At 43.1% G+C, this 26,167-nt stretch overlaps 1 protein-coding gene across 4 annotated transcripts in view; it reads left to right on the top strand.

Moving 5' to 3' along the window:
• SMAD2 (SMAD family member 2) overlaps positions 1-26,167 on the top strand; it is a 193,306-nt gene that overhangs the window by 154,685 nt on the left and 12,454 nt on the right. For all 4 annotated transcript variants that reach the window (XM_030192921.1, XM_030192920.1, XM_030192922.1 and 1 more), the window contains 2 exons: positions 7,203-7,415; positions 21,603-21,740. In XM_030192921.1, the coding sequence (XP_030048781.1) occupies positions 7,203-7,415; positions 21,603-21,740 (351 nt within the window). The remainder of the gene's footprint in view (positions 1-7,202; positions 7,416-21,602; positions 21,741-26,167) is intronic.

The following is a 26,167-nucleotide window of genomic DNA, read 5'->3' as shown; positions in this document are numbered from 1 at the left end:
GTTCAATCTGGCCCTGCTCCTGTGGTGGTTTTGGCAGGCTTAGCGGCAACTGCTCGTGCGCTCCACAAGGCTTTGGTGGCCATTTTGTCAACAGGTTTCTCTCCTACAGCTGTGTCCCAGGATGTTGGTTGTGCGGAGGTAGAAGTATTTGACGTGCTTTTATTACATCACGCATTTTTAATAAAGTTGGCTCAAGCTGTCTCTCCTTCCCCTCATGCTGCTTTTGAAGAGCAGCTGCCTAAGAAACAACAACTTTCAGTTTTGTAGGATTTGGAGAATGTTCTTCCTTGGGACTCATCTGTGTATTCTGACTGTCCTAGTTCTGCTGATGGCCCTAACTTGAACATTTCAGAGGCAAATGGGGCTGATGATCCTACTGTATCTAGGCTGTTTTTGAGAGCGGAGTTGCCTCTGTTGATCACAAAATCTATGGAGGCTTTAAATATTTCTTCCTCTGCTTCTCAGTCCTCTGGTCCTGCTCCATCTATTAGGTACTGAGACCTGTATTTTTCCATATTCATGAGGATATGCAGGAGCTTTTTGCAGCTCAGTGAGAGACCCATGAGTCTAATCTCTGGGTGGCCTGTGCTGTGTCCAAATTATATTCCCTTCTGCCATCTGATTTAGAGCAGTTTGCTCTGTCTAAGGATGCCCTTACTACAGTGGTTACTATCCCTGTGGAAGGTAGCACTGCATTATAGGATATGTATGACTGCAAGCTTGAGGCTTCCTTGAAACTTGCCTTTCAACTACATAGTAACATAGTAGATGACGGCAGAAAAAGACCTGCACGGTCCATCCAGTCTACCCAACAAGATAGCTCGTATGTGCCACATTTTGTGTATACCTTACCTTGATTTGTACCTGTCTTTTTCAGGTCACAGACTATATAAGTCTGCCCAGCACTATCTCCGCCTCCCAACCACCAATCCTGCATCCCACCACCGGCTCTGGCACATACTGTATAAGTCTGCCCAGCACTATCCCCGCCTCCCACTACCGGCTCTTGCCACCCAATCTCGGCTAAGCTCCTGAGGATCCATTAAGTTTTCAGGCAGAAATGTTTTTTTCTTTTTGTAGCCAGGGCTTCTTTATCATGGATTCAACAATTGTCCATGTTGGACTCGTCTCCAGACTTTCTCCCTACCACTACAAGTGGTGGTGTTCTATTTGTCAGATGTTCATATTCTTCGAGTGTCAGCTAAGAAGGGTATGGCCTTGGCCATTTTGGCGCGACACTGGCTATGGTTGAGGCATTGTGCCACTGATGTGGCATCCAAATCTCGTCTGGTTAAGTTGCCCTTTCGGAGGAAACTACTCTCTTGTGCAGATTTGGAGAAGGTTAGACCTGGGAGTTTCCAGCGTCTACCTGAGGGCAAGCCTAAGCCTTATCTCCGGGCAGCCAAGTCTCGTTTTTGAGAAGTGTGGAGGTATAAACCAGGGAAGGCTAGTGCTTCCACTTAAAAAGCTTCACTTTCCTCAGACTAGGTCTTCCTTTTGAGGAAGCAAGAAGCCCTTTTCCGCTTCCTCAAGAACCTCTCCCTCTTCGCAGCCCTCACAATGTCGGGGTCAAGGTTCACTCCTTGTTTGTAGACTTAGCTGGGCGTCTTTCCTACTTTCACAAAGAGTGGACCACCATTACTGCAGCCCAGTGGGTCCTCTATCATTCTCCATGGCTACAAGCTAGAATTTTCAAAGCCACTTGCAGATCTTTTAATGCTGTCCCCTTGTGGCAGCTCTGCAAAGAGTTGGGCAGTGCTAACTACCTTAGCCTCTTTAAGGCGACTGGGAACCATTCAGCTCATTCCTCTGGCAGAGAGGGGCACAGGCCAATATTCCATCTGTTTTTTCGCACGGTTCTGAACAAGTCTGTGAGTGCTGCACTTCCACATGGAGACTCTTTGTTCTGTCAAAGCCTTGGTCCAGCCAGGTGAGCTTCTTATCTCATTAAACCTTAAGTAAGCTTATTTTCATATCCCAGTTTGGCCTCCTCACAGGAAAGTTCTCCTGTTTGCGATACTGGGAGATCATTTTCAAATCAAGGCCATGCCCTTTGGCCTCATCCCTGCACCTCGCACATTTTCAAAAGTTATGCTGGCGGCGGCAGCCTTTCATCGCGAGCAAGGGACCTAGGTACATCCTTACCTGGATGGTTGGCTCATTTTCTCGGTCCTATGGTGGCAACTTTGGATGTTCTGCCTTGGGTGAAGTTACACGTGTGGCCCCTACAGTCGTCCCTGTTGAGCCAGTGGTCTCTGGGACACGACCAGCTGGTGCCGTGGACGCCTCAAGCCAGACTGAGTCTGACTTGGTGGCTTCTCCCTGTGCACACTCAGGCGGAGTTGCCCTTATACACTCCCAGTTGGTGTGTTCTCACCTCCGATTCCAGCCTCTCGGATGGGGAGCCTATTATATCCACCACTTTGCACAGGGCTGTCAAGAGTGGAGGCTTCCTGATCCAGTAACAGATTGGAACTTCAAGCTGTCCAGAAAGCTCTACAAGCGTTTGTGCCTCTTCTTCGTGGGAGGCTGGTACGCTTGCTCTCTGACAATGTTACAGCCGTGTCTTACATTAACAGACAAGGAGGAACATAGAGTGTATCTCTAGTACAGGAGGTGCGTCTTTTTATTTATTTATTTTTTCTGTGAGCAGAATTGAACATTCCAATGATTTCATTGTCTCACACAGTGGGTTCACAGAACTTGCAAGCAGATTTCCTCAGCAGAGTGTCTCTGGACCCGGGGGAATGGCAACTGTCAGACTGCATTTAGCCTCATTTTCCACCCAGTGGGGTCTTCGGTTCTGGACCTTATGGCATCCAGACTCAATACACAAGTACACAAATTCAACAGCCGCTTCAGAGAGAGAGAGAGGCTCCCTAGGAATGAATGCACTGGTGCAGTCTTGGCTGTCGGACATTCTCCTTTACGTGTTTCGTCTGTGGCCTTTCGTGGGAAGGACATTGCACAGGGTTGTGAATCATCCTGGGAAGGCCGTTCTTTTAGCTACAAACTGGCCTGGACATCCTTTGTATGTGGAGCTCATCTGTCTTCCAATCGATCTCTGTGTTTTTTTTTTTTTTTTTTTTAATTTATTTAATTATTTTTAAATTTACAAGCTTCACTTATAAACCAGAAAAACAGCAAGTAATACTTTGCATAGTAATTAATTAAAGAAAATCATTAAAGTCGCATGCTTTCTTAGACCACAACTAAGACATAGTGGGGGCATTAACAAAAAAGGAGTAAAAAAGAATAAGAAAATTATATTTATAGCCTAGCCTAGCCTTCATCCGACTAATTCTCAAATTCTACGTCTCTGCGTCTATTTGGTGATCTTTTTAGCTTCTATAAATGTCCGTAATTGAGTAGGTTCGAAAAAAACATATTTATTACCCTGATATTTCACATTTGCAAGGGTAGGTCAATAAAAATTAGGCTCCCATCGTCTTGATCTCTTCTCTGAAAGCCAAGAATTCTTTACGTCTTTCCTGAGTAGACTTTACAACGTCTGGAAAAATCCAGATCTTTTGTCCACAAAAAACTTTCAATGAATTTTTAAAGTACAACTTCATTAAGGAATTTAAATCTTGCTCGAAGACAAAAGATATAAATAAAGTTCTTCTTTCCTTGACGTCCAATAAAGATATTTCAAGCAAGTCTGAAATATTGAATATATCTTTGTCTGGAGTTTGATATTCCCTACCCATCTTCAAATCATTGCTCAAAGCCCACCTCTTCAATGTCACTTTCGGCACCTAATCACAACACCTCCACTCAGGAAATCTGGACTACCCCATCTTGACATTTCGTCCTTTAGATTGTAAGCTCTTCTGAGCAGGGACCATCCTTAGTTATTAATTTGTACAGTGCTGCGTAACCCTAGTAGCGCTCTAGAAATGTTTAGTAGTAGTAGGTAATCTATTATCTGAAGCTTTTGGTAAAGGTAGATAATATATTTTGTTGACCGGTGGGATCACAGCTTGTGGATATTGAAGAATTTCAGTTAGGTATTCTTTTAAAGAAATCAAGTGCTGATATCCCCTTGGCCAAAGGAAAATTCTAAGATTTAGGCATCTGTTGAAATTCTCAATCTGTTCTACTTTGCGAGAAATCGCCATTTTATCTTTTATTAACAATTCTGTAGTAGATTTCAATGCTTGATAATCAGATTGCATTTGTGTTACTCGTGTTGTCATATCTTGTTTAACTTCCTGGAGATCCAAGGTTAGAGAGTCTACTTTGTTCACCAAAATAGTTGTTTCTTGTGAAACTTTTGTAACCATAGATGTTAAATTTTGTAAAGCAGACCAAATAGACTTTAATGTTACCTCCCCGGGAGTCTCAGCTTCCATGTTTATACCTTCTGCGCCCTGGGATAAGGAGCTGCCGCTCTCTGCTATACTGTTGTCAACTTCCGGCTCCGATAGCTGTTGCACTGCATCTCGAAGGGTCGCAGGACAGGGAGGTTCGACGGACTCCGGTGGTGATAGCGATGTCTCAGTCCCAATTTACGCCGTCACTCCTCCGACAACCGTCACTGCGGGACTCACCAAACCGGTTGTAGTCGGGGAGCTAGTAGCGTAGCGAGAAGAGTTTGCTGGACAGGAGAAGAGGTTCTTGCTGGCGGCAGCACGGCCTTCACCACTCCTTTCCTCTTAGTGTGTGGCATTTGGAATTCTTCAAGGTAAAACAAATATTGTAACTCAGAGGCTCCGATCCTCACCAAGCTCTCTCACACCCTCAAGCTCAGGCTTCAAATCGATCTCTGTTGACTCTTCTTCCACAGATGGGCTTATTGCACCAAGGTCTATTACTTATGGAGGATCCCTCCAGCTTTGGTCTTATGGCCCAGCTCTTGAGAGGGCATGATTGAGGAAGAAGAGTTACACGGATGATATTACTACCTTTCTACAAGCCCGAAAGCAGCCCACTTCTACTTCAGCTAGAGTGTGGACAACTTTTGAGAGCTGGTCTGCACAGAATGGTGTTTCTCCATTTCGTGCTTCGTCTCAAATTTTATCCTGCCTTCAGTAGGGATTCAAAAACGTTCTGGCTCTCAATTTGCTCAAGGTTCAGGTGGCAGCATTGGTGTGTCATAGAGACAAGATACAGAATACCTAATAGGCTGCTTACCCTGATAGTGCAATCCTTCAAGGGACTCGCTCATCAGCGTCCCCCTCTCCTCAGTATTTGTCCTCAATGGAGTCTTTAAGTGGTTCTTAAGGCTCTTCAGTCAACTCATCACTTCTCACTTAGACTATTGCAACTTGCTTCTCACAGGTTTCCCACTAAGCCATCTCTCTCCCCTTCACTCTGTTCAAAATTCTGCTGCACGATTTATATTCCACCAGCGTCACTATGCTTGTATTAGCCCTCTCAAGCCACTTCATTAGCTCCCTATCTGTTTCCAGATACAGTTCTGACTCCTCTTATTGACTTACAAGTGCATTCACTCTGCAGATCCTCAGTACTTTTCACTCTTTTCTCTTCTCTCCTCTCCTCCCCAGGAACTCCATTCACTGGGTAAATCTCTCTCATCTTCATCCGTCTCCTCTGCCGCTAACTCCAGACTCCGTTCCTTTTATTTTGCTGCACCATAATCCTGGAATAGACTTCCTGAGCCAGTACGTCAAGCTCCATCTCTGGCCATCTTCAAATCTACTTCAAATCTACCCACCTTTTTGATGCTGCTTTTAACTCCTAACCCTTACTCTCTTTCTCAGTACCCATGTTTTATCTTTCCCACCTTAAGTAATTCCCTTATTCCTTGTTGGTCCTGTTTGTCCAAATTAGATTGTAAGCTCTGTCAAGCAGGGACTGTCCATGTTCAAGTGTACAGTGCAGCATATGTCTAGTAGAGCTATAGAAATGATTCGTAGTAGTAGTAGTAGGCTCCCTTTGAGCTCCTTTGTTTGGCAACTATCAAAGATCTTACTTTAAAGGCAGTATTTCTAGTTGCCATTTCATTGGCATGGAGAGTTTTCAGAGCTTCAAGCTCTTCTCTTGCAGGGATCCCTTTCTCCGCTTTTCTGACTTGGGAGTTTCCATACGGGACAGTTCCATCCTTTTTGACGAAAACTGTGTCTCTTGTCAGACTGTTTCTTCCTTATTTTTCTAGGGAGGTCTATTCTGCAAAATACACTTCCCTGCAACTGTTGGATATGAAGCATGACCTTATAATATAATAAAACCTTATTTATAACCCTCTATATCTATAAAAGTCTAAGAGGGGAACAAACCACATACAAAATACAATAAAACATAAATTTTTTCCTCAAAAAAACAATACAATAATTTGCTATATTACTCTTAAAATAAAGCATACTTCATATTAAATTCAAATGTAATTTACAAAATATCATACATCAAAGGAACCAAAGGCCTGAAAAAATAAATGAGTTTTTAAAACTGTTATTCGCTATCTTACTGCTGCCATTGATGTCAATCGATCTAATCATCTTTTTATCCTCTTTGTGGAACCCTTGAAGGGTTTGCTGGCTTCCAAAGTGACAGTGGTTTGATGGTTTAAGGAGACTATTTCTTTGGCTTAAATTCTAAGGGGTAGATCTGCTCCCGTGCACATCAAGGCTCAATCTACTAGGTCTTTGGCGACTTCTTTGGCAGAGTCTAGGGCAATTTCATTGGCAGAGATCTGTCGGTCAGTGATATGGTCGTCTTATTCCTTTGTTAAGCATTACTGTTTGAATGTGTCTGCTCGAGCAGATGCTTGCTTCGGGACCATGGTTTTCGCTGCAGGGATATCAGTCCCTCCCCTCTTAAGGATAGGTTTTGTACATCCCATTTGTCTGGATTGATCCTTGGGACAAAGGGTCAGTCCAGAGCCTGCCCTTCTGTGATGGTTTTGGTTTTTCTGTGTTCTATGTAATTTTGGGTATATGTATTCTGGTTCCGTTATTTCTAAGGCACAAGTTTTGCCCTTTATTTCATAGTATCTAGAGGCTGGAATTTTTTTCTCTGGAAGTTACTCTTTCACAATTTCACTTCTTTATCGAATACTGGCTTGGTTGCTAAGCTTATGAGGCACAGCTCATAAATTCTCTTTCTCCACCTGTTGGTGAATGGTCACAACCTATTTCTCAAGGCATACTTGATAGTACATATTCTTGTTTCCATGGTTTGAACTTTACATGTACGATGTATTAAGATGACTTATTTAACTTGTTTTTTTTAATTTTTAGATCTACAACCTGTTACTTACTCTGAACCTGCATTTTGGTGCTCAATAGCATATTATGAATTGAATCAGAGAGTGGGTGAAACTTTCCATGCATCACAACCATCACTTACTGTAGATGGCTTTACTGATCCATCAAATTCAGAGCGATTTTGTCTAGGTTTGCTCTCCAATGTCAACAGAAATGCCACTGTGGAGATGACAAGACGACATATAGGTACAGTGTGCTTATCCTTCAGGACCTCTTTAGTCTTAATATTTTCATTATGGGAAGTATATGTAAAGGAAGGTATGGTTGGATTGGTCTCAACACCACTTTATAAATTGTACTGAGTTGATTGCCAAGCTTTATACATCTTCTACATTAGTACCTTTGAGGAAGAAAGTTTGTTCCTCATACAAAGGTCATAGAACAGAGAGAAAGCAGAGAATGAAAGAATAAAAGAAAGATTCATAGCTATAAAGAATTAGATTTTACCAGGTACGAAGGTGGTGGGGGGGGGGGGGGGTGGGGGGGGGAAGCAGACCCCTTCGGGAAAAGCATAGGCCATTGGATGGATCTGAAATTCTCTCTTCAAGCCTAGTTTTTCAGAGTTCCTTTGTCTGCAGCGTGGTTTTATAGGCTGTTGTGAGCATCCACCTCTCCTCTACCCTGGACCAATCATAGGTGCTGCATATGGGCTGGAGACTTGTAATTGGGACTTTCATATGTGCTGGAAGCTTGCAATTGGTCCTTGCCATTCCTCTTCTCAGTAACTTATTTTCATAACAGGATATACGAGGTATCTGAGTTGCCTTAGCAGCAATGAGACCCCATCAGAGCATGTGACCAGCCAGAAATCCCTTCATGTGGCTGATAGGAAAAGAATGATGGGGGATGGGAAACAGCGCAGTATACCTGCAGTGAAACTGTATAGCTTATAGCTAAAAATTATAGACACTTTCCTATAAATAAATAAGTTCCTACAGAAAGCAACAGTAACTGAAATACTCCATGGATATTATAATGAAAACATAAAACTTTACTGCACTAGCACATTCTCTTATAACAAGCAACCTCAGTGTCATGTTGAATTCAATTCATGATTTGGCCACACATGTTGAACGGAACCAATGTGTGACTCCATTGCAGTGTTTTTCAACCATCGTACCGTGGCTGCTCCCCAGGTGTGCTGTGGGAATTTTCTGTCACTGCTGTCTTTTCCCCAGCCAGGGACCTGCTTTATAAGATTTCTTCTGTGGCGTTTGGTCACAGCAGGGCATCAAATCAGACAGCCTGCTAGCACTAGCACCAACCCCCGAGCCTTCTCTTTGACATAACTTCCTGCTTCTGCATAGGTGGGAAGCATCAGAGAGGGGGCTTGGGTTGATGCCAGCAGGCTGTCTAAATTGCTGCCACCGCCGAGCTCTAAAATGTGAAGGAGAAACTTGTGTGGTCAGATATTATGAGGAAGTTAATGGAACCTTCATACTAAATCTGTTAACTTGGCCATACTTTAACTGGCTCAGTTGTAGTGAGTCCCTTTGGGTTTGATGTGTGTGTATGTGTTCCTATGGCAGTTTGCTAGTTTTCATCACAAATTTTAACTAGATTCTCCGAGGACAATCAGGCTGTAATCTCACAAGTGGGTGACACCGATCTGCATCGCCCGGTCCAGCATTTTGCCAAATTAAAAAAAAAAAAAGAAAGTAGAGCTTTGTGGAGCGTGAGCTGCATTCCACCGCACATGCACGAATGCCTTCTCGCCTGTCGTTCGAACGTGGTCTCGGTTCTCTTTTTTTCCACATGAAGAGAAGGTGCGATTTTTTTAATTTTTTTTTTAACCTCTCCTCGCTTGCCCAGTTCAAAAGAGCTTTGCGTGCCTTTCGGCGATTTGTTCCCCCCCCCCCCCCCTTCAATTTGTATTGTGATTTTCTTATTTTCTTCCTTTATATCCATCCTTTATTTTCTTAGTTTTTGCCCGGGTTTGTTTCCTTTCTTTTCAACATCATAGGGCCATTGTTTAGGCCTTGATTCTGGTTAGGTTCTTCCCTTCTTTTCTCTGTGCCTTGCTCCATTTTAGGCACCACCGAGTCTTTTAATTTGGCTGATGAGGTTTTCCCATCCAGCGTCAAGCGCTGTGCCCGGTGCAATCGGACGATCTCAGGAAAGGACACGGTGTCTTTAGGTCTTGGGCCCGAAGATAGCCCTACTAACTATGTTCTCTGTCTTTGTATGAAGAAGAGGACCCAGGTTTCCAGAGAGGCTCATTGAGAAGATTTTTGAAGCAAAGTCCGGTTCCTCAACGTCGAGCATCGCATCAGGAGCGTTGATAAGCATGGCTGCTTCGAGACCCTTAGACACTGGGAGCAGTGAGGTGTCAAGTGGGTCTCCACCTGTCTTGAGGCCTCCTGCTGTGCAGGTCCCCCGGGACCGTCCGTCGTTGGACCCAACCCCCCAACCCTGAGGCGACGTGAGGATTCAATGTCATCCTTATCGGCATCGATGAGCTTGTGTGACGTGCTTCGGGTGAAGGTCAAGAAGCATCGCTATCGGTCACCCTCGATACATGGTGCCAGGAGTGTCAGATTCTGCACCTGAGAAGCATTGGCGCCGTGAGGACTGCTCTCCCTCCATATAGGAGGTGCTGATGTGACTGTCTCCAAGCAGCCAAGATCCTGCTCCCGTATCTGCCCCAGCGGTTCTGCAATCTCCGCTTCAAGCGGCACCTCAGCTTTTCCAGGTATCTGCCCTCGATGAGTTTATCCGGCTGCTGGATGGCCTTATGCAGCAATGTGCATCGGTATTTGGGGTGCTTGTGTCTGCCATACCTCCCGCTGTGGCCTCCCCCCCCCCCCCCCCCCCCCCCCCCCCGGCCCTCAGCCTGCACTGCGGCCTGTGGCACCGCTTGCGGTCCCGTATTGACTGCCACCCAAGCTGGTACTCCCTTGATGTCGGTTGAGGAAGCTTCAACAGTGACAAGCTGGGAGCCGTTTTCTCAACGCTGCTTCCAAGGACATGGTTCCTTGGCATCGAGGCAGGTTCAGTCTCTGACATCCCATAGGGAGATACTGTCTGACACCGAGGAGGAGCGCTCCTGGGAGTTAGAGGAAGATCCCAGATACTTTTCCTCAGATGAGTCTTATGGGACCCCCTCTGAACCCTCTCCACCACCTGAAAAGAGACCGTCTCTGCCGGAGAGCCTTTCATTCCCAACTTTTGTCAAGGAAATAGCTGAGGCCACTCCATTTCCTTTAGAAGTGGAGGATGAGCGTTTGAGATCCTGAACTATACATCTCCTCCTAAGGAGGCTGTGACCACATCTTTCCACAAGGTACTCAAGGAAGTCCTCATCAGGAACTGGGTGTCCCCTGTGTCAGTCCCTGTCGTGCCCAAGAAGATTGGCATCCAGTATCAGGTCCACATTGCACCTGGACTTGTAAGGCCTCAGTTGCCTCATGATTCCTTGGTGATGGAATCTGCTTTAAAAAGAGCCAGGAGTACTAGGGACTATGCCTTGGCACCCCCATGCAGAGAAGCTAGAACCCTGGATTCTTTTGGTAGGAAGATGTACCAGACTTTAATGCTGATCTCTCATATACACTCTCACAAGCGTTTACTTGCGAAACTCGGTGAGACAGCTGTCTAACTTGGTTGATACGCTCCCTCCGGAGCAGTCCAAGCCTTTTCGCCGGTTGGTTAAGCAGCAGAAGGCGTGTTGAAAGTTGTTGGCCAGGTACACCTAGGACACTTTTGATGTGGCATCCAGGATATCTGCTCAAAGTATAGCAATGCACAGTCTCTCATGGCTGCATGTTTCTGACTTGGAACATTCTGTTCAGCAGAGGTTGGCGGATGCCCCTTGGCTGGGGGAGATAACCTTTTTGGAGAGAAGGTTTAGGAGATCACTAACCAAATCAAGAAACACACTGATACCATCTCTTCTCTCTCCCGCTGGGCACCTTCTGTATCCACCTCCTCATCTAGGAGGTTTTTTTGCAAGCCACAGAGTGGTCTCTACTACTATTCTAGGTGTAGGTACACTCCTTCAGCTTGTCAGCCTACTCAGACTCAGCCCCAGCTCGCTCGTTCATGTCAGCAGCGTGCGCCTAAGCCCCTGCTGCTCCCTAGTCAAATCAGGGGACAAACTTTTGACTGGCTCCAACAGAGCATAGCTGCAGTAAATGTGTCCATCCCAGATGACTTGCCGGTCAGGGGGGAGGCTTAAATTTTTTCACCAAAGGTGGCCTCTCATAACCTCTGACTGGTGGGTTCTTCAAATAGTCCGTCTCGGATACACCCTCAATTGGCTCTCCAAACCTCCAAATTGCCACAGAGAGCTCATTCATTCAGCTCTCAGCTCAGATAGGTACTTGCATCCCATCCTAGACCTGAGAGCCCTGAACAAATTTTTAGTCCAAGAAAAATTCAGGATGATTTCCCTGGGCACCTTCTCCAAGTGATTCAAAAAACGATTGGCTGTGCTCTCTGGACTTGAAGAATGCATATACTCGCATCCTGATACTTCCAGCCCACCAAAAGTATCTTCGATTTCAACTGGGAACACATTACTTTTCAGTATTGCGTGTTGCACCAGAGTTCGTTTTAAACTACCCCAAAGTCCCTTCTCCACCCTGTTTGGTGATTGGAGTTGATAGGAGCCCTGTTCAACACACAGGTGGTTCGAGCCTACCTCCTGGAGATGCGAACAGACAATCTTGTCTCACTAGCATCAAGGATGTGTGCCTCTCGGCAGGTCACAGCTCGGCAGATGTTGAGATTATTGTGGCTTCCACAGTGTACGGTTTCGCCCATGGCATGTCTTCACATGAGATCAGCTCAATGGACCCTGGCTTTTCAATCAGTGGCATAGCCAGACCTGACATTTTGGGTGGGCACTATGTATATAGGTATGAGTTGTGTTTCATGGAATAGTCTAAATAATGCCTTAGAGTGCACTTGATGACAGATTCCAAAGTAAACAATCTGCCCAACAGATGTCCTGGAAAGGCGTCTGGAAAGGATGCTCTCCAACTTCTTGTAGAATCTTAGATTGCCCAGAATTTCCCTGAGCAAACTTAAGCTTCCAAAAAGGCATGGAGGTGTGAAATTTCCTGATCTCCTGCTTTACCATAAAGCCTTTATTATGCGGCTGGACAGGGAATGACTCGCTTCTGTAAGTGTTTCTTCCCCGCCCAGGTGGTTGGTCTTTGAGCAAGCCCTTATTGCCCCGTTGCAGCGCTCCCATCTCCTGGGCATGCATCTTCCCAGGAGCCTCGTGTCTAATCCGCTCATTCGTGCAACCTTTAATTTACTGGTGTTCCTTGATAAATTAATGGATATCCCGTGGTCTGCTACGCCTCTCACCCCTATCTGGAATAACCCTAAATTTAAAATTGGCAATAAGCAGGTTTCATGGTCTCAGTGGCAGCATATCGGCATTTGGACCTTAGAGGAGTTGATACATGCAAACAGGCAGACTTGGAAAACCTTTGCAGAAATGAAACTAGACTTTGCCCTTTCTGACACCCAATTTTACCAGTGGCTTCAGCTTGGCTCCATGGTAAAAAGCAGTACAAGGGTGGCTTACAAGCCCAGTTCCTCTTCCAAACCCCAGAGCTTCTGGATTTTAGTCTGAAGCTTCAGCACATTGGTCATGCTGCTTCCCACATTTACAAATATCTTCTTCATAAATCCAGCACTAAATGTACTGGATTGCGACTGTTCTGGGAGGAAGATTTACAGCAACCTATTTCTGGTAGGCTGTGAGAACTGCTTTGGAAGTCCCTTTTCAGGTGCTCTAACTCTTCTACCACCACACAGTCTATATATTTCTTTATGCATAGATCCCTTTGGACGCCGTATAAGTTGCATGTTATTGATTCCTCTAGTCCAGATGTCTGTTGGTCTTGCCACTCCCAAACGGGTACTCTCAGGCATCTTATATTTGATTGTTCGTGCCTTTGCAAGAAGTCTGGTCACAGCTGGTAGCCATTTTTCACCTCCCTGACTCCATCTCTTATCAGTTTGTGATTCTTCGGGAGCAGTTCTTTGGGGGTCGGCTAACTCCTAGTGAAGGGGCTCTTGTTAGTGCCATGGTCTCTTTGGCATTGAAGGTGATCTTCACTCATTGGAAGTTCTTACACCAGGCCACTTATCTGGAATGGTGGAACCTATTGCTCCAAATGTACAAATTCGAATTACATCTGGCGAAGAAATCTTCTCGCTTCGCTTCATATAGGGAAAAATGGCTACCACTGGTATCTTATTTTGATTTGGTACAGAGATAAGCACTGAGTTTTGATGTATTTTGTGGCCTATGCATGCTTTATACCTTGATTTGTATCCTCCAGCCCTTACCCCCCCCCCCTTTTTTTTTTCCCCTCTCCTTCTCCTCTTTCGTCCCCTTTTTCTTAATGTGATTGTAGTTGTGGATAGTTGCTTCTTAAATGTGAGCTCCAGTTTTGCCATGATTTGTAAAATGTTGCTGCTTGTTCTGTGGTGAGCTCTTGCTTTTATTGTATTGTATTGAAATCCAATAAAAGAAATTAAACAGCAGCATAAACCACATACATACTTTATGGAAAACAGAGATTTTTTAAATACATTTTAAAATGTCAATCGTGCACTATCCCACAGTTCTAGGCAGGTTACAACTGTTATATACATAACATTTCACAAGAAGAAGAAACCTCTCCCAAAAGTGCCAGCCAAAGCACACACCACCCAACCAATTGCACACCCAAAACTTCAGAGTATGTGCCACTTTCTGTCTGTAAATGGACAGAAAAGCATCACTTTCACAGGTAAGTATACACATACCTGTGTAATTTGGCAGCTTTAAATGTGCTGTTGTCTTATTAGTGTATGCTGTAGCTGGCACGCCCAGGAGAGAGGTCTCTTCTCATGGGATTTAAATTGGTGGCTTCTACCCTCTGATTAATAGTGTATAGAACATACATAAAATTTTACATGTCAGTTACTAGACAAGCAACACTTAAACTTGACCAGACATAAGTCTGCTATAATGGCTAACATCTAAACACACATCACAGTATCCTGCAAAAACAATTAACAGCAATGGCACATATCCTTCAAACTTTGCTTTATATGAAACGTAAGTGCATGATTAAATAGTATTAAAAACCACCTTTTCTAAAATGGCAAATTGGACAGTGGCCTAAAATTAATTGACAGATCTGTCATAGTCCACAGCTAAGACGTGTCCTCTTTAAGTTGCCCATAGAAAAAAATGTTTTCAAATTCTGGTAGAATCTCAGCAATACAAAATCCCTTCACTGCCAGATTCTTCATTAATTAACACTAAATCTTATAAAGACTCTTCTTAGATCCTCTGTAGCAAACATTAACACCAATTCTGAACACACAAATACCAATAACAGTACCTTAAAAAGGCAGCAGTGAATATACACAACAGCAATACAGGTCCCATTGGAAAAACCAGACAAAGTCAGACTGATATAGATTCCAGCACAAACCACATGCCAGCAGAATCTCTAACCTCGGTCACATGCAGAACACAGACAACCTTCATCAGAATGGACCAAAAATTTGATGATGATCTGTGGCCTGGCATCAGCCCACAGAGATGCCAAGTTTACCCAGTTCCAGGCTGGAGATTTTGGGTTCATCTTAACTGTGGTTGTAATCTGCCTTGGGAAGCCTGGTGTTATAAAGAAGGAATATACTGGAATTAAATTGAATTAAAATGAAACTATCCTTTCATTTTGGCATGTGGAATTTCATCTTCCCCTCATCTCTTTTGTACAAATGGATTATTCTGTTTTGAGCATGTTTCAGGGACAAGTGGTTTTCATAAGTCAAAATAATAAAAATAAATATTTTCTTTCATGCAGATCTCTCACTTGTTTAAACATAACTAAATGGGCTATAAGCCCCTAATGCAGTCCATTGGTTTTCTTGTATTTTGTCCTTGTGATGACGTATACTGTGCCAAAATTACAGAGAGACAGAATAATATTGTTGTTCCTCCATGGCTAATTTTGCTGGCAAATTACATTTCCTTCACTTATGCCCAGGCTGGGCCAGCCTTGGAGGGTCATGTCACGGCTCATAATGTCAGAGCCATGGCTGCATCGGTAACCGACTTGAGGTCGGCCTCCATTGAAGAAATCTGCAAGACTGCGATGTGGTCAGTCCACACATTCACATCACACTACTGCCTTGAGCAGGATACCCAACGCGACAGTCAGTTTGGGCAGTCAGTGTTGCAGAATCTGTTTGGGGTCTAGAATCCAATTCCACCGTTGTAGGCCCGTTTTATTCAGTTCCAGGCTGCACTCTCACTCAGTTTGTATATCGTTTCAAGTTAATCTGTGTTATGTTCTCGCCATTGCGAGGCCCAATTAACCACTGTTTGTTGTTTTGGGTGAGCTTGTAGCAGGTATTCTCCAAGGGCTTCGTAGTCTCACAATCTCGCCCACCTCCCCTTGGAGTAGTCGCCTTGGGATTTTTTTTTTTTTTTTGCTTTAGTATTATACTGAGGAGACTGTTCGCACGACGGGCAGGAAGGCACACAAGCATGGTGGAGCGCAGCTTGCGCTCTAGTTCACTTTATTATATAGTGAAAATTGTTACATTCAGCTTGTGTCCATTTGGTTTGATCTCATTACTTTGTCATTAGAGAGGGTAGTTCTATAAATGTGTGCCTGACGGGAGTTGATTTTAAAGGAATTTAGTCCTACAAATCAGATGCAGTGAAGGGATGTGACCACCACAGCATTGTAGTGGGTGGGAGGAGGGTATTCGCTTTAAAATTGTTGTTTTTGATTGCATGTTTTGTGGCTAATTTCATTATGTTTGAAGTGTATTGTTGGTCTTTTGCCAACTTGTGTCTTCAATCAAAATAGTCAACTATAAAGATAACACAATGATTACAAATTTAATCATTGAACTTTAAACACAATCTTAATACTCATGTTAAATGATAAAATAAGTATAGTTTAAAAACTGATGGTGTGCCTAGATAATTTTTTAACCTTGTCATGTGACGGATGAAAAAGGTTGAAAATCACTGCTTCATTGAGTTGCTGCTATTGCAAGAGGGCATTCAGTGATGTTGCTGCAGGCCGACTGATGTACAGAATATCATGCAAAGATATTAAAGGCCCACAGGCTCCTCCTTAAAGCATCTTCAGTCAAGCACACAGTATACAAAGCACATTAATGCACAAAGTAAAATCAAACTAATCCCCCCCCCCGATTGGCAAGATGTGCAAAAATGTAGGCAACACATAATTTCTACGAAGACTTCATTAGGATTGCCTAAAAGTGAAATGTTTTAAATGTTTGTGGAAAGAACAGCAAAAGCTATAAAGATATGTAAAAAGGTTAATTGGACAGTTCCATCCTGACAGATGTCCCAAATCCACAGGAAGCTAGAAGGTCAAAAGAAAATATATGTGCAATATATTAAGACAGCCAGAGAGAGAAATGGTAAATGAGAAATCCAGGGTCAGCCCAATCAGTTATGTTGGTGTGCTATTTAAAAAGAACCCCCCCCCCCCCCCCCCCACACACACACACACACACTCACCCCTATACCTTTACACTTCTACATCGAGCTCTCTTAAAGTCTTCTTAAGTCTGTACATCAACAACATAGTCCTCTCTTCATATAGTAACATAGTAAATGACAGCAGATATTTATTTATTTGTAGCATTTGTATCCCACATTTTCCCACCAATTTGCATGCTCAATGTGGCTTACATTTGCCGTAATGGCGGTTGCCATTTCCGAGTAACAGAATTACAAATGGTATTGCGTTAAGGTGCATACATACATGGTACCAGAACGGTCCAGCCAGTCTGCTCAACAAGAAAACTCATTTTAGATGGTATGTGATACTTCATATATATATACCTAAGTTTGATTTGTCCTTGCCATTCTCAGGGCACAGACTGTAGAAGTCTGCTTAGCACTGCTCTTGTACTAAAAGTTCTGAAGCTAATGTCAAAGACTCTTGAATTTACACTTCAGCCCATCCATATCTGTTCAGTTACGATCAGGGCATAGACTGTAGAAGTCTGCCCAGCATTGTTTTTGCTTCCCAATTACCGGCATTGCCACCCAATGTCCGCTAAGATTCTGTGGATCCATTCCTTCTAAACAGGATTCCTTTGTGTTTATCCCACTCATGTTTGAATTCCATTACTGTTTTCATCTCCACCACCTCCTGCTGGAGGGCATTCCACGTATCTACCCACCTTTCCGTGAAAAAATACTTCCTGACATTACTCCTGAGTCTGCCCCCCTTCAACCTCAATTCATGACCTCTAGTTCTACCACCTTCCCGTCTCTAGAAAAGGTAGAGTTGAAAGGATTTGAACTTGGGCCCCTTTAAGGCCCACTGCACTAACCACTAGGCTACTCCTCAGACTTTACGTTTCTCTTTACGTTGTATAACTGCTTGGTCCAAATGATAAGGATTGTACCTTCAGTCAAGCTGTGTTATGTGACAACTCTCATGCTCTTTTCTGTGTAGGTGGCTCCAAATTATAGGACAGTATATAAAACTGAGCAGTCATAAGCTAGGGAGCCACCCACCTGTGTCGCTCAGTCCTGTTTGTTGACAGAAAAAACATTGTTGTTAGCAAAGACATTGTGTACCTAATCAATCTTGGTATCTATAGAAAACAGCTATTATAGGTGAGCAGCAATGCTGTTCCTCTTTCATGTTCATTGACAAAGGTTGTACAGGTCTTAGAAGTAGTCACAAATGTGTTTTAATACAATAAAAACTTCATCTGTGTAGCTCGATTTTCTCTGTTTCTGTAACACAACTAAGCCACCATTTCTGAAACGTAGTTTTTGAAAAGATTCTTCATGTACAGGCGACATTTGTTGTTTCAGGTTACTAGTGATAAAGGGTGGTTTAGTAATATTTGTTTGTTAAAATTTGCTATACTGCCTATTCCAAAATAATGGGTCTAGGCAGTGTATAATTAAAATCATTAATACAAAATACTAAGAAAGGAACATCAGTAGTATTAAGACAGAAGGCAAGCATTCATACAAAGAGACATAAGTATAACCAAACACACTATGTGTCGGGGGCTGGCCCCAGGCTATCAGAAGTCATGACCAAAAGCTTGCTGGAAATAGGTTTTCAGCAGGGATTTGAACTAAATTCTTCACTACGGATAGTTTTTAGTAAACTGCTACATAGTATGGGAGCTAGGCAATAAAAGGTAAAATGCTGTGTTCATTCGAAGTGGGTCTGCCTAGGGTTCAGAAGTACAAGTCTGTTTATGTCTAAGGAGCGAAGGTTGCATGAGGGCATGTAAGGAGTAATCAGAGTAGATAAATAGGCAGGGTTCCCAGTGAAGTAGGCTTTGAGTGAGCATGACAACGTTAAAGAGGATACAATATGTGATGGGCAGCCAATGTAAATGGGAAAGTAATGGGGGTGCATGATCAGATCTTTTTGCTCTGGTGCAATTCTGCAGTCTGTATATGTTTAATTGGGTTGTCAGTAAGGCCAGCATAAATTATGGTACAGTAGTCCAGTCGAAGTGAGGAAAGCATGCATGGCAGTGTATAAATAGTTGAAGTCTAAGAAAAGTACTAAAGTCTAAGGTTTAGCAAACCAAGCGTAACATATATAGTGTCATAAAACCATGTCTGATCATTTCAGAGGTGTTTTTAGAAAAGGTTGAGAATCGAACCACACACCCAGGTAGTGAAAGCAAGATATTGGTTGAATAGGAAGATTAAAGAGAGTTAAGGGAGAAGTAGGCTGAGAATGTGAACCAGAAATCCAACAAGCCATGTTTTTTTCAGGGTTTAGTTTCAATTTATTACTATTAAGCCAATTTGCTGATGTTACAATCCTGGAGTAGTTGGAGATTGATGTTAAGAAGAGAGACTGGGAAATCAGTAAGATTGTCACCTGGATAAATGAGAAACTTTGCTGAAAGATTTAATTAACATTGCTAGTGGACTGATAAAGATGTTGAAAAGTAGTGGCGATAGCACTGAACCCTGGGAGACACCTCATTTGGGGGGATAGAAGATGTTGAGTTGGACTACGAAGGAACGGTTGCTCAAAAATGAAGAAAGCCAATCAAGAACTGTGGCTGAAAGACCTATATCTGAAAGATGAGACAGGAGAAGGGCGTGATCTATGAGATCAAAAGCCACAGAAAGAGTCAAAGAAACAGAGTAATATAGCTCTTATCCAAGGAGCTGTAGAGATCATTAAGAAAAACAGTAATGATAGTTTCAGTACTATGCCTAGATCGAAAGCCTTGATTGTAAGATAAGTTTTTTTCGGTGTAATCTAAAAGTTGGCAATAAACTACTTTTTCCATTAGTTTGAAACCAAGGTTGAAGATCGGATGTTAATTGAGTGGATTTGAGGGGTCTAAAGAGGGCTTTTTTTTTAGTTCAGAGACTATCCAAGCTATTTTCCATGTCTCTGGAACTATTCCAGAATGTAAAGATAGCCAGAGCAAGAATAAGAAGACCTTGCCAAGCACATTTTAGCCAAAGAGAGGGTACAGGACCAAGAGGGCAGGTTGTGAGGCACATTGAGGCAAGGGTAGTAGTAAGAGTAGTAATGGAAGATATAGAAAAGGCTGACCAGGAAGTGGAAAGTGTCTTAGTAGAAGACGAAGAGTATAACCGTTGATTGCTGTGGAGTCGAAAGAGTGAAAGTTTGTAACTGAGAATCAGTCTTAGATAGAAACGAGGATGCTAGAATGTCTGGTTGTGGGGGTGGTAGACGGAGCTTGTAGAGTGGGGTGAATGGATTTTTGTTGAAGTGGATAAGTGTGTTTGTCAGGTTGGAGGAGGAAACAGATTGTTTTGAGAGGAATTAATTCTTTGCCAATCTAAGTTGGGAATTGAAAGAGCATCGCTAGAATGGGATTTATACCAAATTCGCTCCACTGGACGAAGACGCCATTTCTGGAGGCGGAGTCCAGAATGGTACCATGAGGCAGAGTGATGACTGGAATGGGGCAAAAGAATTTAGACTGCTATCAATAGCCTTGTTCCATGTTTGGGCTTGGGAGTCAGTAAAAGGAAGTCAAGGGGGGGGGACACATTGGTCTTGGTTGAGATGAGAGAGAAAATTTCTGGGTAGCCATAGGTGCCATGCATGAATGCTGTAGGTGACTGAGTGGAAACCAGGTTTGAAACGAGACCAAATAATGATCTTACTAATGCAAAGGTATGAAAAATAAATTGCTACATGAAAAGAACAGAGCAAGGGAGGCAATCACTAGATCTAAAATGTGACCGCCTTCGTGAGTTGGGGAAGAAACAAGTTGGCGTAAGTTCAAATCCCTAAGAAAAGTTGAAAACAACTTCAATAAAGGATGGGAGTAGGTTGTCCACATGGACTTTAAAATCACTCAGTATGAGAATATTAGGGAAGTGAAAAGAAACTTCCGTAAGAGTCAGAAGCAGCAAATCCCAGAGGGATGAGTCAGAAGAAGGAGGGTGATTCAGTAGTAAAAAGATAACAAGGGACAGGAGAGGAGATGTGCAGTAAAAAGTTCAGGATAGGCAAAAGAAGAATCCAGCTCGATGGTTACAAAAGAGGTGGGAAGATGAGAGCTTTCCGAGAGGAGTAAGCACTATGAAAAACTGAAGAGCCTGGTGAAGAAAACATTCCTCACCGGGCTTTAACCACATCTCAGTGAGACCTTGAACTTGCAAAGAATAATCCACTATTGAATCTCAAATAAGTGTTGCCTTCGTACGTAAGGCACAGTAATGTAGAAGACCAAATGAAATTGGAGAAGATTGGAAGGAGGGCAGGCTAACAGCTGAACAATCTATCAGGTAGTGGTAGGAAGGAAACTGCGCTGGAATATTATCGGCAGTACGGCGGCCAGAAATAACAGGGATACACTGTGGTGTAGATAAAGTAACCATAATAGGCACCAAAACAGAAAGAAATAGAATAACTAGTTTAAAGAGCTCGCCTCAAGAAGCATTACCTGCTTCTTGGGTGCACACCGCCGTGGCGCAGGGCTACACCAATGTGTTCCTTATGAGGAATCCTTTGGGGAGATGCATACGTGTCTTGTTCACGTGACCCAGAAACAGCGGGGTAATACCAGACAGAGTTTGCATCTAGGGTAAGCTGAGGCCTGAGAGTTGAGGCCTTGATCATACGACCCAGAAACAGCAGGAGGATGATAGGGGAAAGTGCATCTAGGGCAAACTGTTGCCTGAGAGTTGAGGTCTCGATCACGTGACCCAGAAACAGTGGGGTAATACCAGGGAGAGAGTGTGTCTAAGGTAAGCTGCAGCCTTAGAATTTAGTACTCTATATAAGCCTGCTATATATGTTGAGATGTATTCATTGAGCAGTAGGGATAAGCTGTTTACAAATGTGATAATTTAATGAATTCCTTTATATATTCTAGGGAGAGGAGTGCGCCTGTATTATATTGGTGGAGAAGTTTTTGCCGAATGCCTAAGTGACAGTGCCATTTTTGTCCAGAGCCCCAATTGTAACCAGAGATATGGTTGGCATCCTGCAACTGTATGTAAAATTCCACCTGGTAAGTCTTGCGTTAAATGCATGTTTTATTTTTCTCTTGACATGTGCCTCTCTTGATCTTCGTGCTCCTCTTTGGATTCTGTTCAATTTTTGTAATTTATTTTCAATGTTTTCCATTGGTTGATATTAACTTTCCTTGATGTCTGTCTAGTGTTGTTGGGTTTCTTGAAGAAGGGATGTGTTTAATGGCTTTGAAGCTTTCCTGTAACTAAGTGCTCTCTCTGTTTTTCTCAAAATGTTCCATGTACTAGTATATAGCTTTTGTTTAGGGAATCAAGGTCTTACGGGAAAGTGTTTCCTTGATAAGCGTATAGGTTCAAACCTATTCAAAAACAATATCAGAGAGAGAAACTGATTATATCTTTTTGACTGTCCTGAAATTCTGATCTTGAAGAGATCTTGATAGAATAGAGCTGCACACTTTTAATTCTATTATCCTAAGAAACTAGAGGGATTATCACTAATATGTGTGTGACTACAGGGAAACTTTAGCTAAGGCCTATGCATAAAACTTTTCTACTGATATCCATCCTAAAGCTAAGTATTTGCACCCTATCTCATAAGTTTTGTGATAGAATACAAACACAAAATTATGGCAAATACTTCAGTTTTCATTCCTGTTTCATGAACTGTAGTTGATCTCTGGCTTTCCTATGCATATAGGGATTCCTTATTCCTATCCTATGCTTTCTTATTCAAAATGAGTAATTGGAAAGAAAGTATTCTGTTATACATGTGTGTGTGTGGGGGGGGGGGGGGGGTTCTCTCATGCAGATTTTAATGATTGGTTACAAGGTCTCCTTTTCTTACTCCGGTGTTCCTCCATCCCCAGCCTCCACCAGTGCTCAACCCTCAGGATTTCTCCTTTCTTACTACTACTACTAATCATTTATATAGTGCTACTAGGTGTACGCAGCACTGTACACACTACTTTCTATGTCCCTAGAGGGCTTACAGACGAGTCTTTGTACCTGGGGCAATGGAGGGTTAAGTCACTTAACCCTCCATTGCCCCTGGTACAAAATAAGTACCTGAATATATGTAAACCGCCTTGAATGTAGTTGCAAAAACCTCAGAAAGGCGGTATATCAAGTCCCATTTCCCTTCCCTTTCCCCTTTACCATTTTCAGGACACAGACTGTAGAAGTCTGCCCAGCACTAGCTTTGCTTTCCAATTACTGGTGTTGCCACCTTGTCTCTGCTAAGCTTCTGTAGATCCATTCCTTCTGAACAGGATTCTTTTGTGTTTGTTTGTTTATTTATTTATTTATTGCACTTGTACCCCACATTTTCCCACCTATTTGCAGGCTCAATGTGGCTTACAGAGACCTGTAATGGCATCGCCATTTCAGGGTAGAAGATACATTTGGTGTTACAGCGAGTTCATGGATGACATAGAAGAGATAAGCAAACAGTCATAGAAAGGTGTCGTTCAGCGTAAGGTGAAGTGGTGAGGTGTTGTGATGACTCTATGGGTTCTCGTGATAGGCTTTGTTGAAGAGAGAGGTTTTCAGAGATTTGCGGAAGTTGGAGATTTCATTAATTGTTTTCAAATTTGTTGGTAGTGCATTCCACATCTTTGTGCTCAGGTAGATGTACACATACCCCACACATTTTTGAATTCTGTTACCGTTTTCATCTCCACCACCTCCCTCGGGAGGGCATTCCAAGTATCCACCACTCTCTCCATGAAAAAATACTTCCTGATATTTTTCCTAAGTCTGCCCCCCTTCAACCTCACATTCATGTCTTCTAGTTCTAAAGCCTTCCCGCCTCTGGAAAAGGTTTGTTTGTGGATTAATACCTTTTAAATATTTGAATGTCAGTATCATATCACCCCTGTTTCTACTTTCCTCCAGGGCATATGTGTTAAGGTCTGCAAGCCTCTCCCCGTACATCTTGTAATGCAAATCTCATACTGTTTTTGTAGCTTTTCTTTGCACCGCTTCAAGTCTTTTTACATCCTTATCAAGATACGGCCTCCAGAACTGAACACATTCCAGGTGGGGCCTCACCAACTGCTTGTACAAGGGGCATCAACACCTCCTTTCTTCTGCTGGTTACACCTCTGTATACAGCCTAGCATCCTTCTGGCTACGGCCACCGCCTTGTCACACTGTTTCGTTGCCTTCAGATCCTCAGATACTATCACCCCAAGATCCCTCTCCCTGTCTATGCATATCTGACTCTCACCACCTAACACATAACGTCTCCCTTGGATTTGTACTCCCTAAGTGCTTCACTTTTCACTTCTTTGCATTGAATTTTAATTGCCAAACATTAGATCATTCTTCTAGCTTCTGCAGATCCTTTTTCTTGTTTTCTGTTCCCTTCGAAGTGTCCACTCTGTTACAAATCTTAGTATCATCTGCAAAAAGGCAAACTTTACCTTCTAACCCTTCGGCAATGTCACTCAGACATATATTAAACAGAATCTGCCCCAGCACTGATCCTTGAGGCATTCCAGTATTCACCTTTCCCTTCTCCGAGTGAATTCCATTAACCACCACCCTCTGGCGTCTGTCCCTCAACCAGTTCCTAATCCAGTTCACCACGTTGGGTCCTATCTTCAGCTGTCAAGTTTATTGAAGAGCCTCCTGTGAGGAATCGTGTCAAAGGCTTTGCTGAAATCTAAGTAGATTACATCTATCGCATGTTGATTCAGTTCCCCAGTCACCCAGTCAAAGAATTCAATGAGATTTGTTTGGCACGATTTACCTTTGGTAAAATCATGTTGTCTCGGATCTGGAAATTCACTATCCTTTCCTTCAGCATCGCTTCCATAAGGTAGCTTATCAAATCCCATCCCCATAGATATTACAACTGACAAATGGAAGAGAACACAGACAGAAGGGGTGCACAAAAGGTCTCCTTGATGAGTGTGACAGAGCACAAAAGATTCTAAATACAGAAGCCAGATACTGTAGCACCTTCTTGTTACCTTGTAAACCTCCCCAAAGGAGCCTCATCCTAACCTGCAGATTCTCTGGAGAAACTGCTCAAAGAACATCTCCCTCCTGCTCTCATCATAGAGTCGGCTATATAGCGGCTGTCGCTCTGGACTACGGAAGGATACGCTCTGTGGTCGAGGCTGACTCCAAGACTGGCAGCGATGTGGGAATATGCGACTGATGGGTGGGGCACTCTTGTCTGGTGGGCGGGGAGGCAGGGTATAGCAGAGAGGGCGCCCTTGCTGTTTCCTTGAGAAGCTGCACTGTGCGTCCTTGAAAAAGGCTGGCACGAGGATTGGGGTACAACTGAGAGGAGAGTCCCCCATGGCATCCTGGGACAATGGCATGGCGGGCCTTGGGCACCCTAGCAGCAGCGGACAATAGACTCACTCAGTACCATTTTGACTCTCATGTTTCGTCACTTAGCAACGGTTGAGCGATGTGATTTGCTGAGTGTCAGTGCTCCGCCCTCGACGTCATCACGTTGTGACGCAAGAGCGGGGCAGACACTCATGGCGAAAAAGCAATCTACACAACTACACATTTAGAACGTTTGAACTTTTGGAGGCTTCATTAGAACGTTGGAGGTGCATTTTATATAGAGAGATTAAGTACCCCTCTCATCTTTCCCAGTCTATATAGTGTCCATCTTATCCTTGTCTTGGACTGTTCACAGTGTTATTTATTATTATGTCTGAATTAAGTTTCTCATTACAGGAACACTTTCTCATTTACTTAGACATTTCTTTAGCCCTTAACTTTTAACATATCCTTCAGTCCCTTCATAGCTTTACTGCATACAGCTCAAAATACAACTTTAATTCTGATATTGTGGCTTCCTGAATTAAGCAACTGTACACAGGAAGTGTAACAAGCAAGAAATACATTGGGGAACTTTTTTTTAACAAGAAAAATAAAACAAGGCACTGAATCTAGAATCAGACTGTAAAGCTAACACTTAAATATTTAAATCTTTTTTCCCCCAAAAGACCTCCATGTCAATGGTACAATTTTCTTATGTTCTGTCACTAAAGCAGGACATTATAACCTTAAATCTAAACTGACAGAGAGCAAGCAAAAGGTTTAGTTTAAAACACCGTCTTTTCGACACTGTATCCTGGTCCTATTTGTGGGCAGTGAAGCAGCGTTTTGGTTTCAGAAGTCCCATTCATTAAGGTGTGAAGGATATTTGAGCCAAGTCCTCTCTGCCCTTCTGACCTGGCGATTTAGGAGACAGAAACCAGCATGGAACCAAGGTTCACTTCCGCGATGAGAAGGGTTGATGAGTGCATTGGTGCAATTTCATCTAAAGCCAGCTGAAGAGTGGAATTCTAACTCTCTATCTGTTCAGTTATTGGCAAATTAAGGAAATCGGAAGAGAAAAAAGTAAATAAAGGCGTACACGATTAATGATCAATCTTATGTAGAAAACGGGACTGAAAATTACAGGTAGAGCCACCTTGAACAAAGGAGGAAG

This window comes from Microcaecilia unicolor, chromosome 2, assembly GCF_901765095.1.
Source record: "Microcaecilia unicolor chromosome 2, aMicUni1.1, whole genome shotgun sequence".
NCBI classification, from domain to species: domain Eukaryota; kingdom Metazoa; phylum Chordata; class Amphibia; order Gymnophiona; family Siphonopidae; genus Microcaecilia; species Microcaecilia unicolor.
This window is presented reverse-complemented; position numbering and strand designations above follow the sequence as displayed.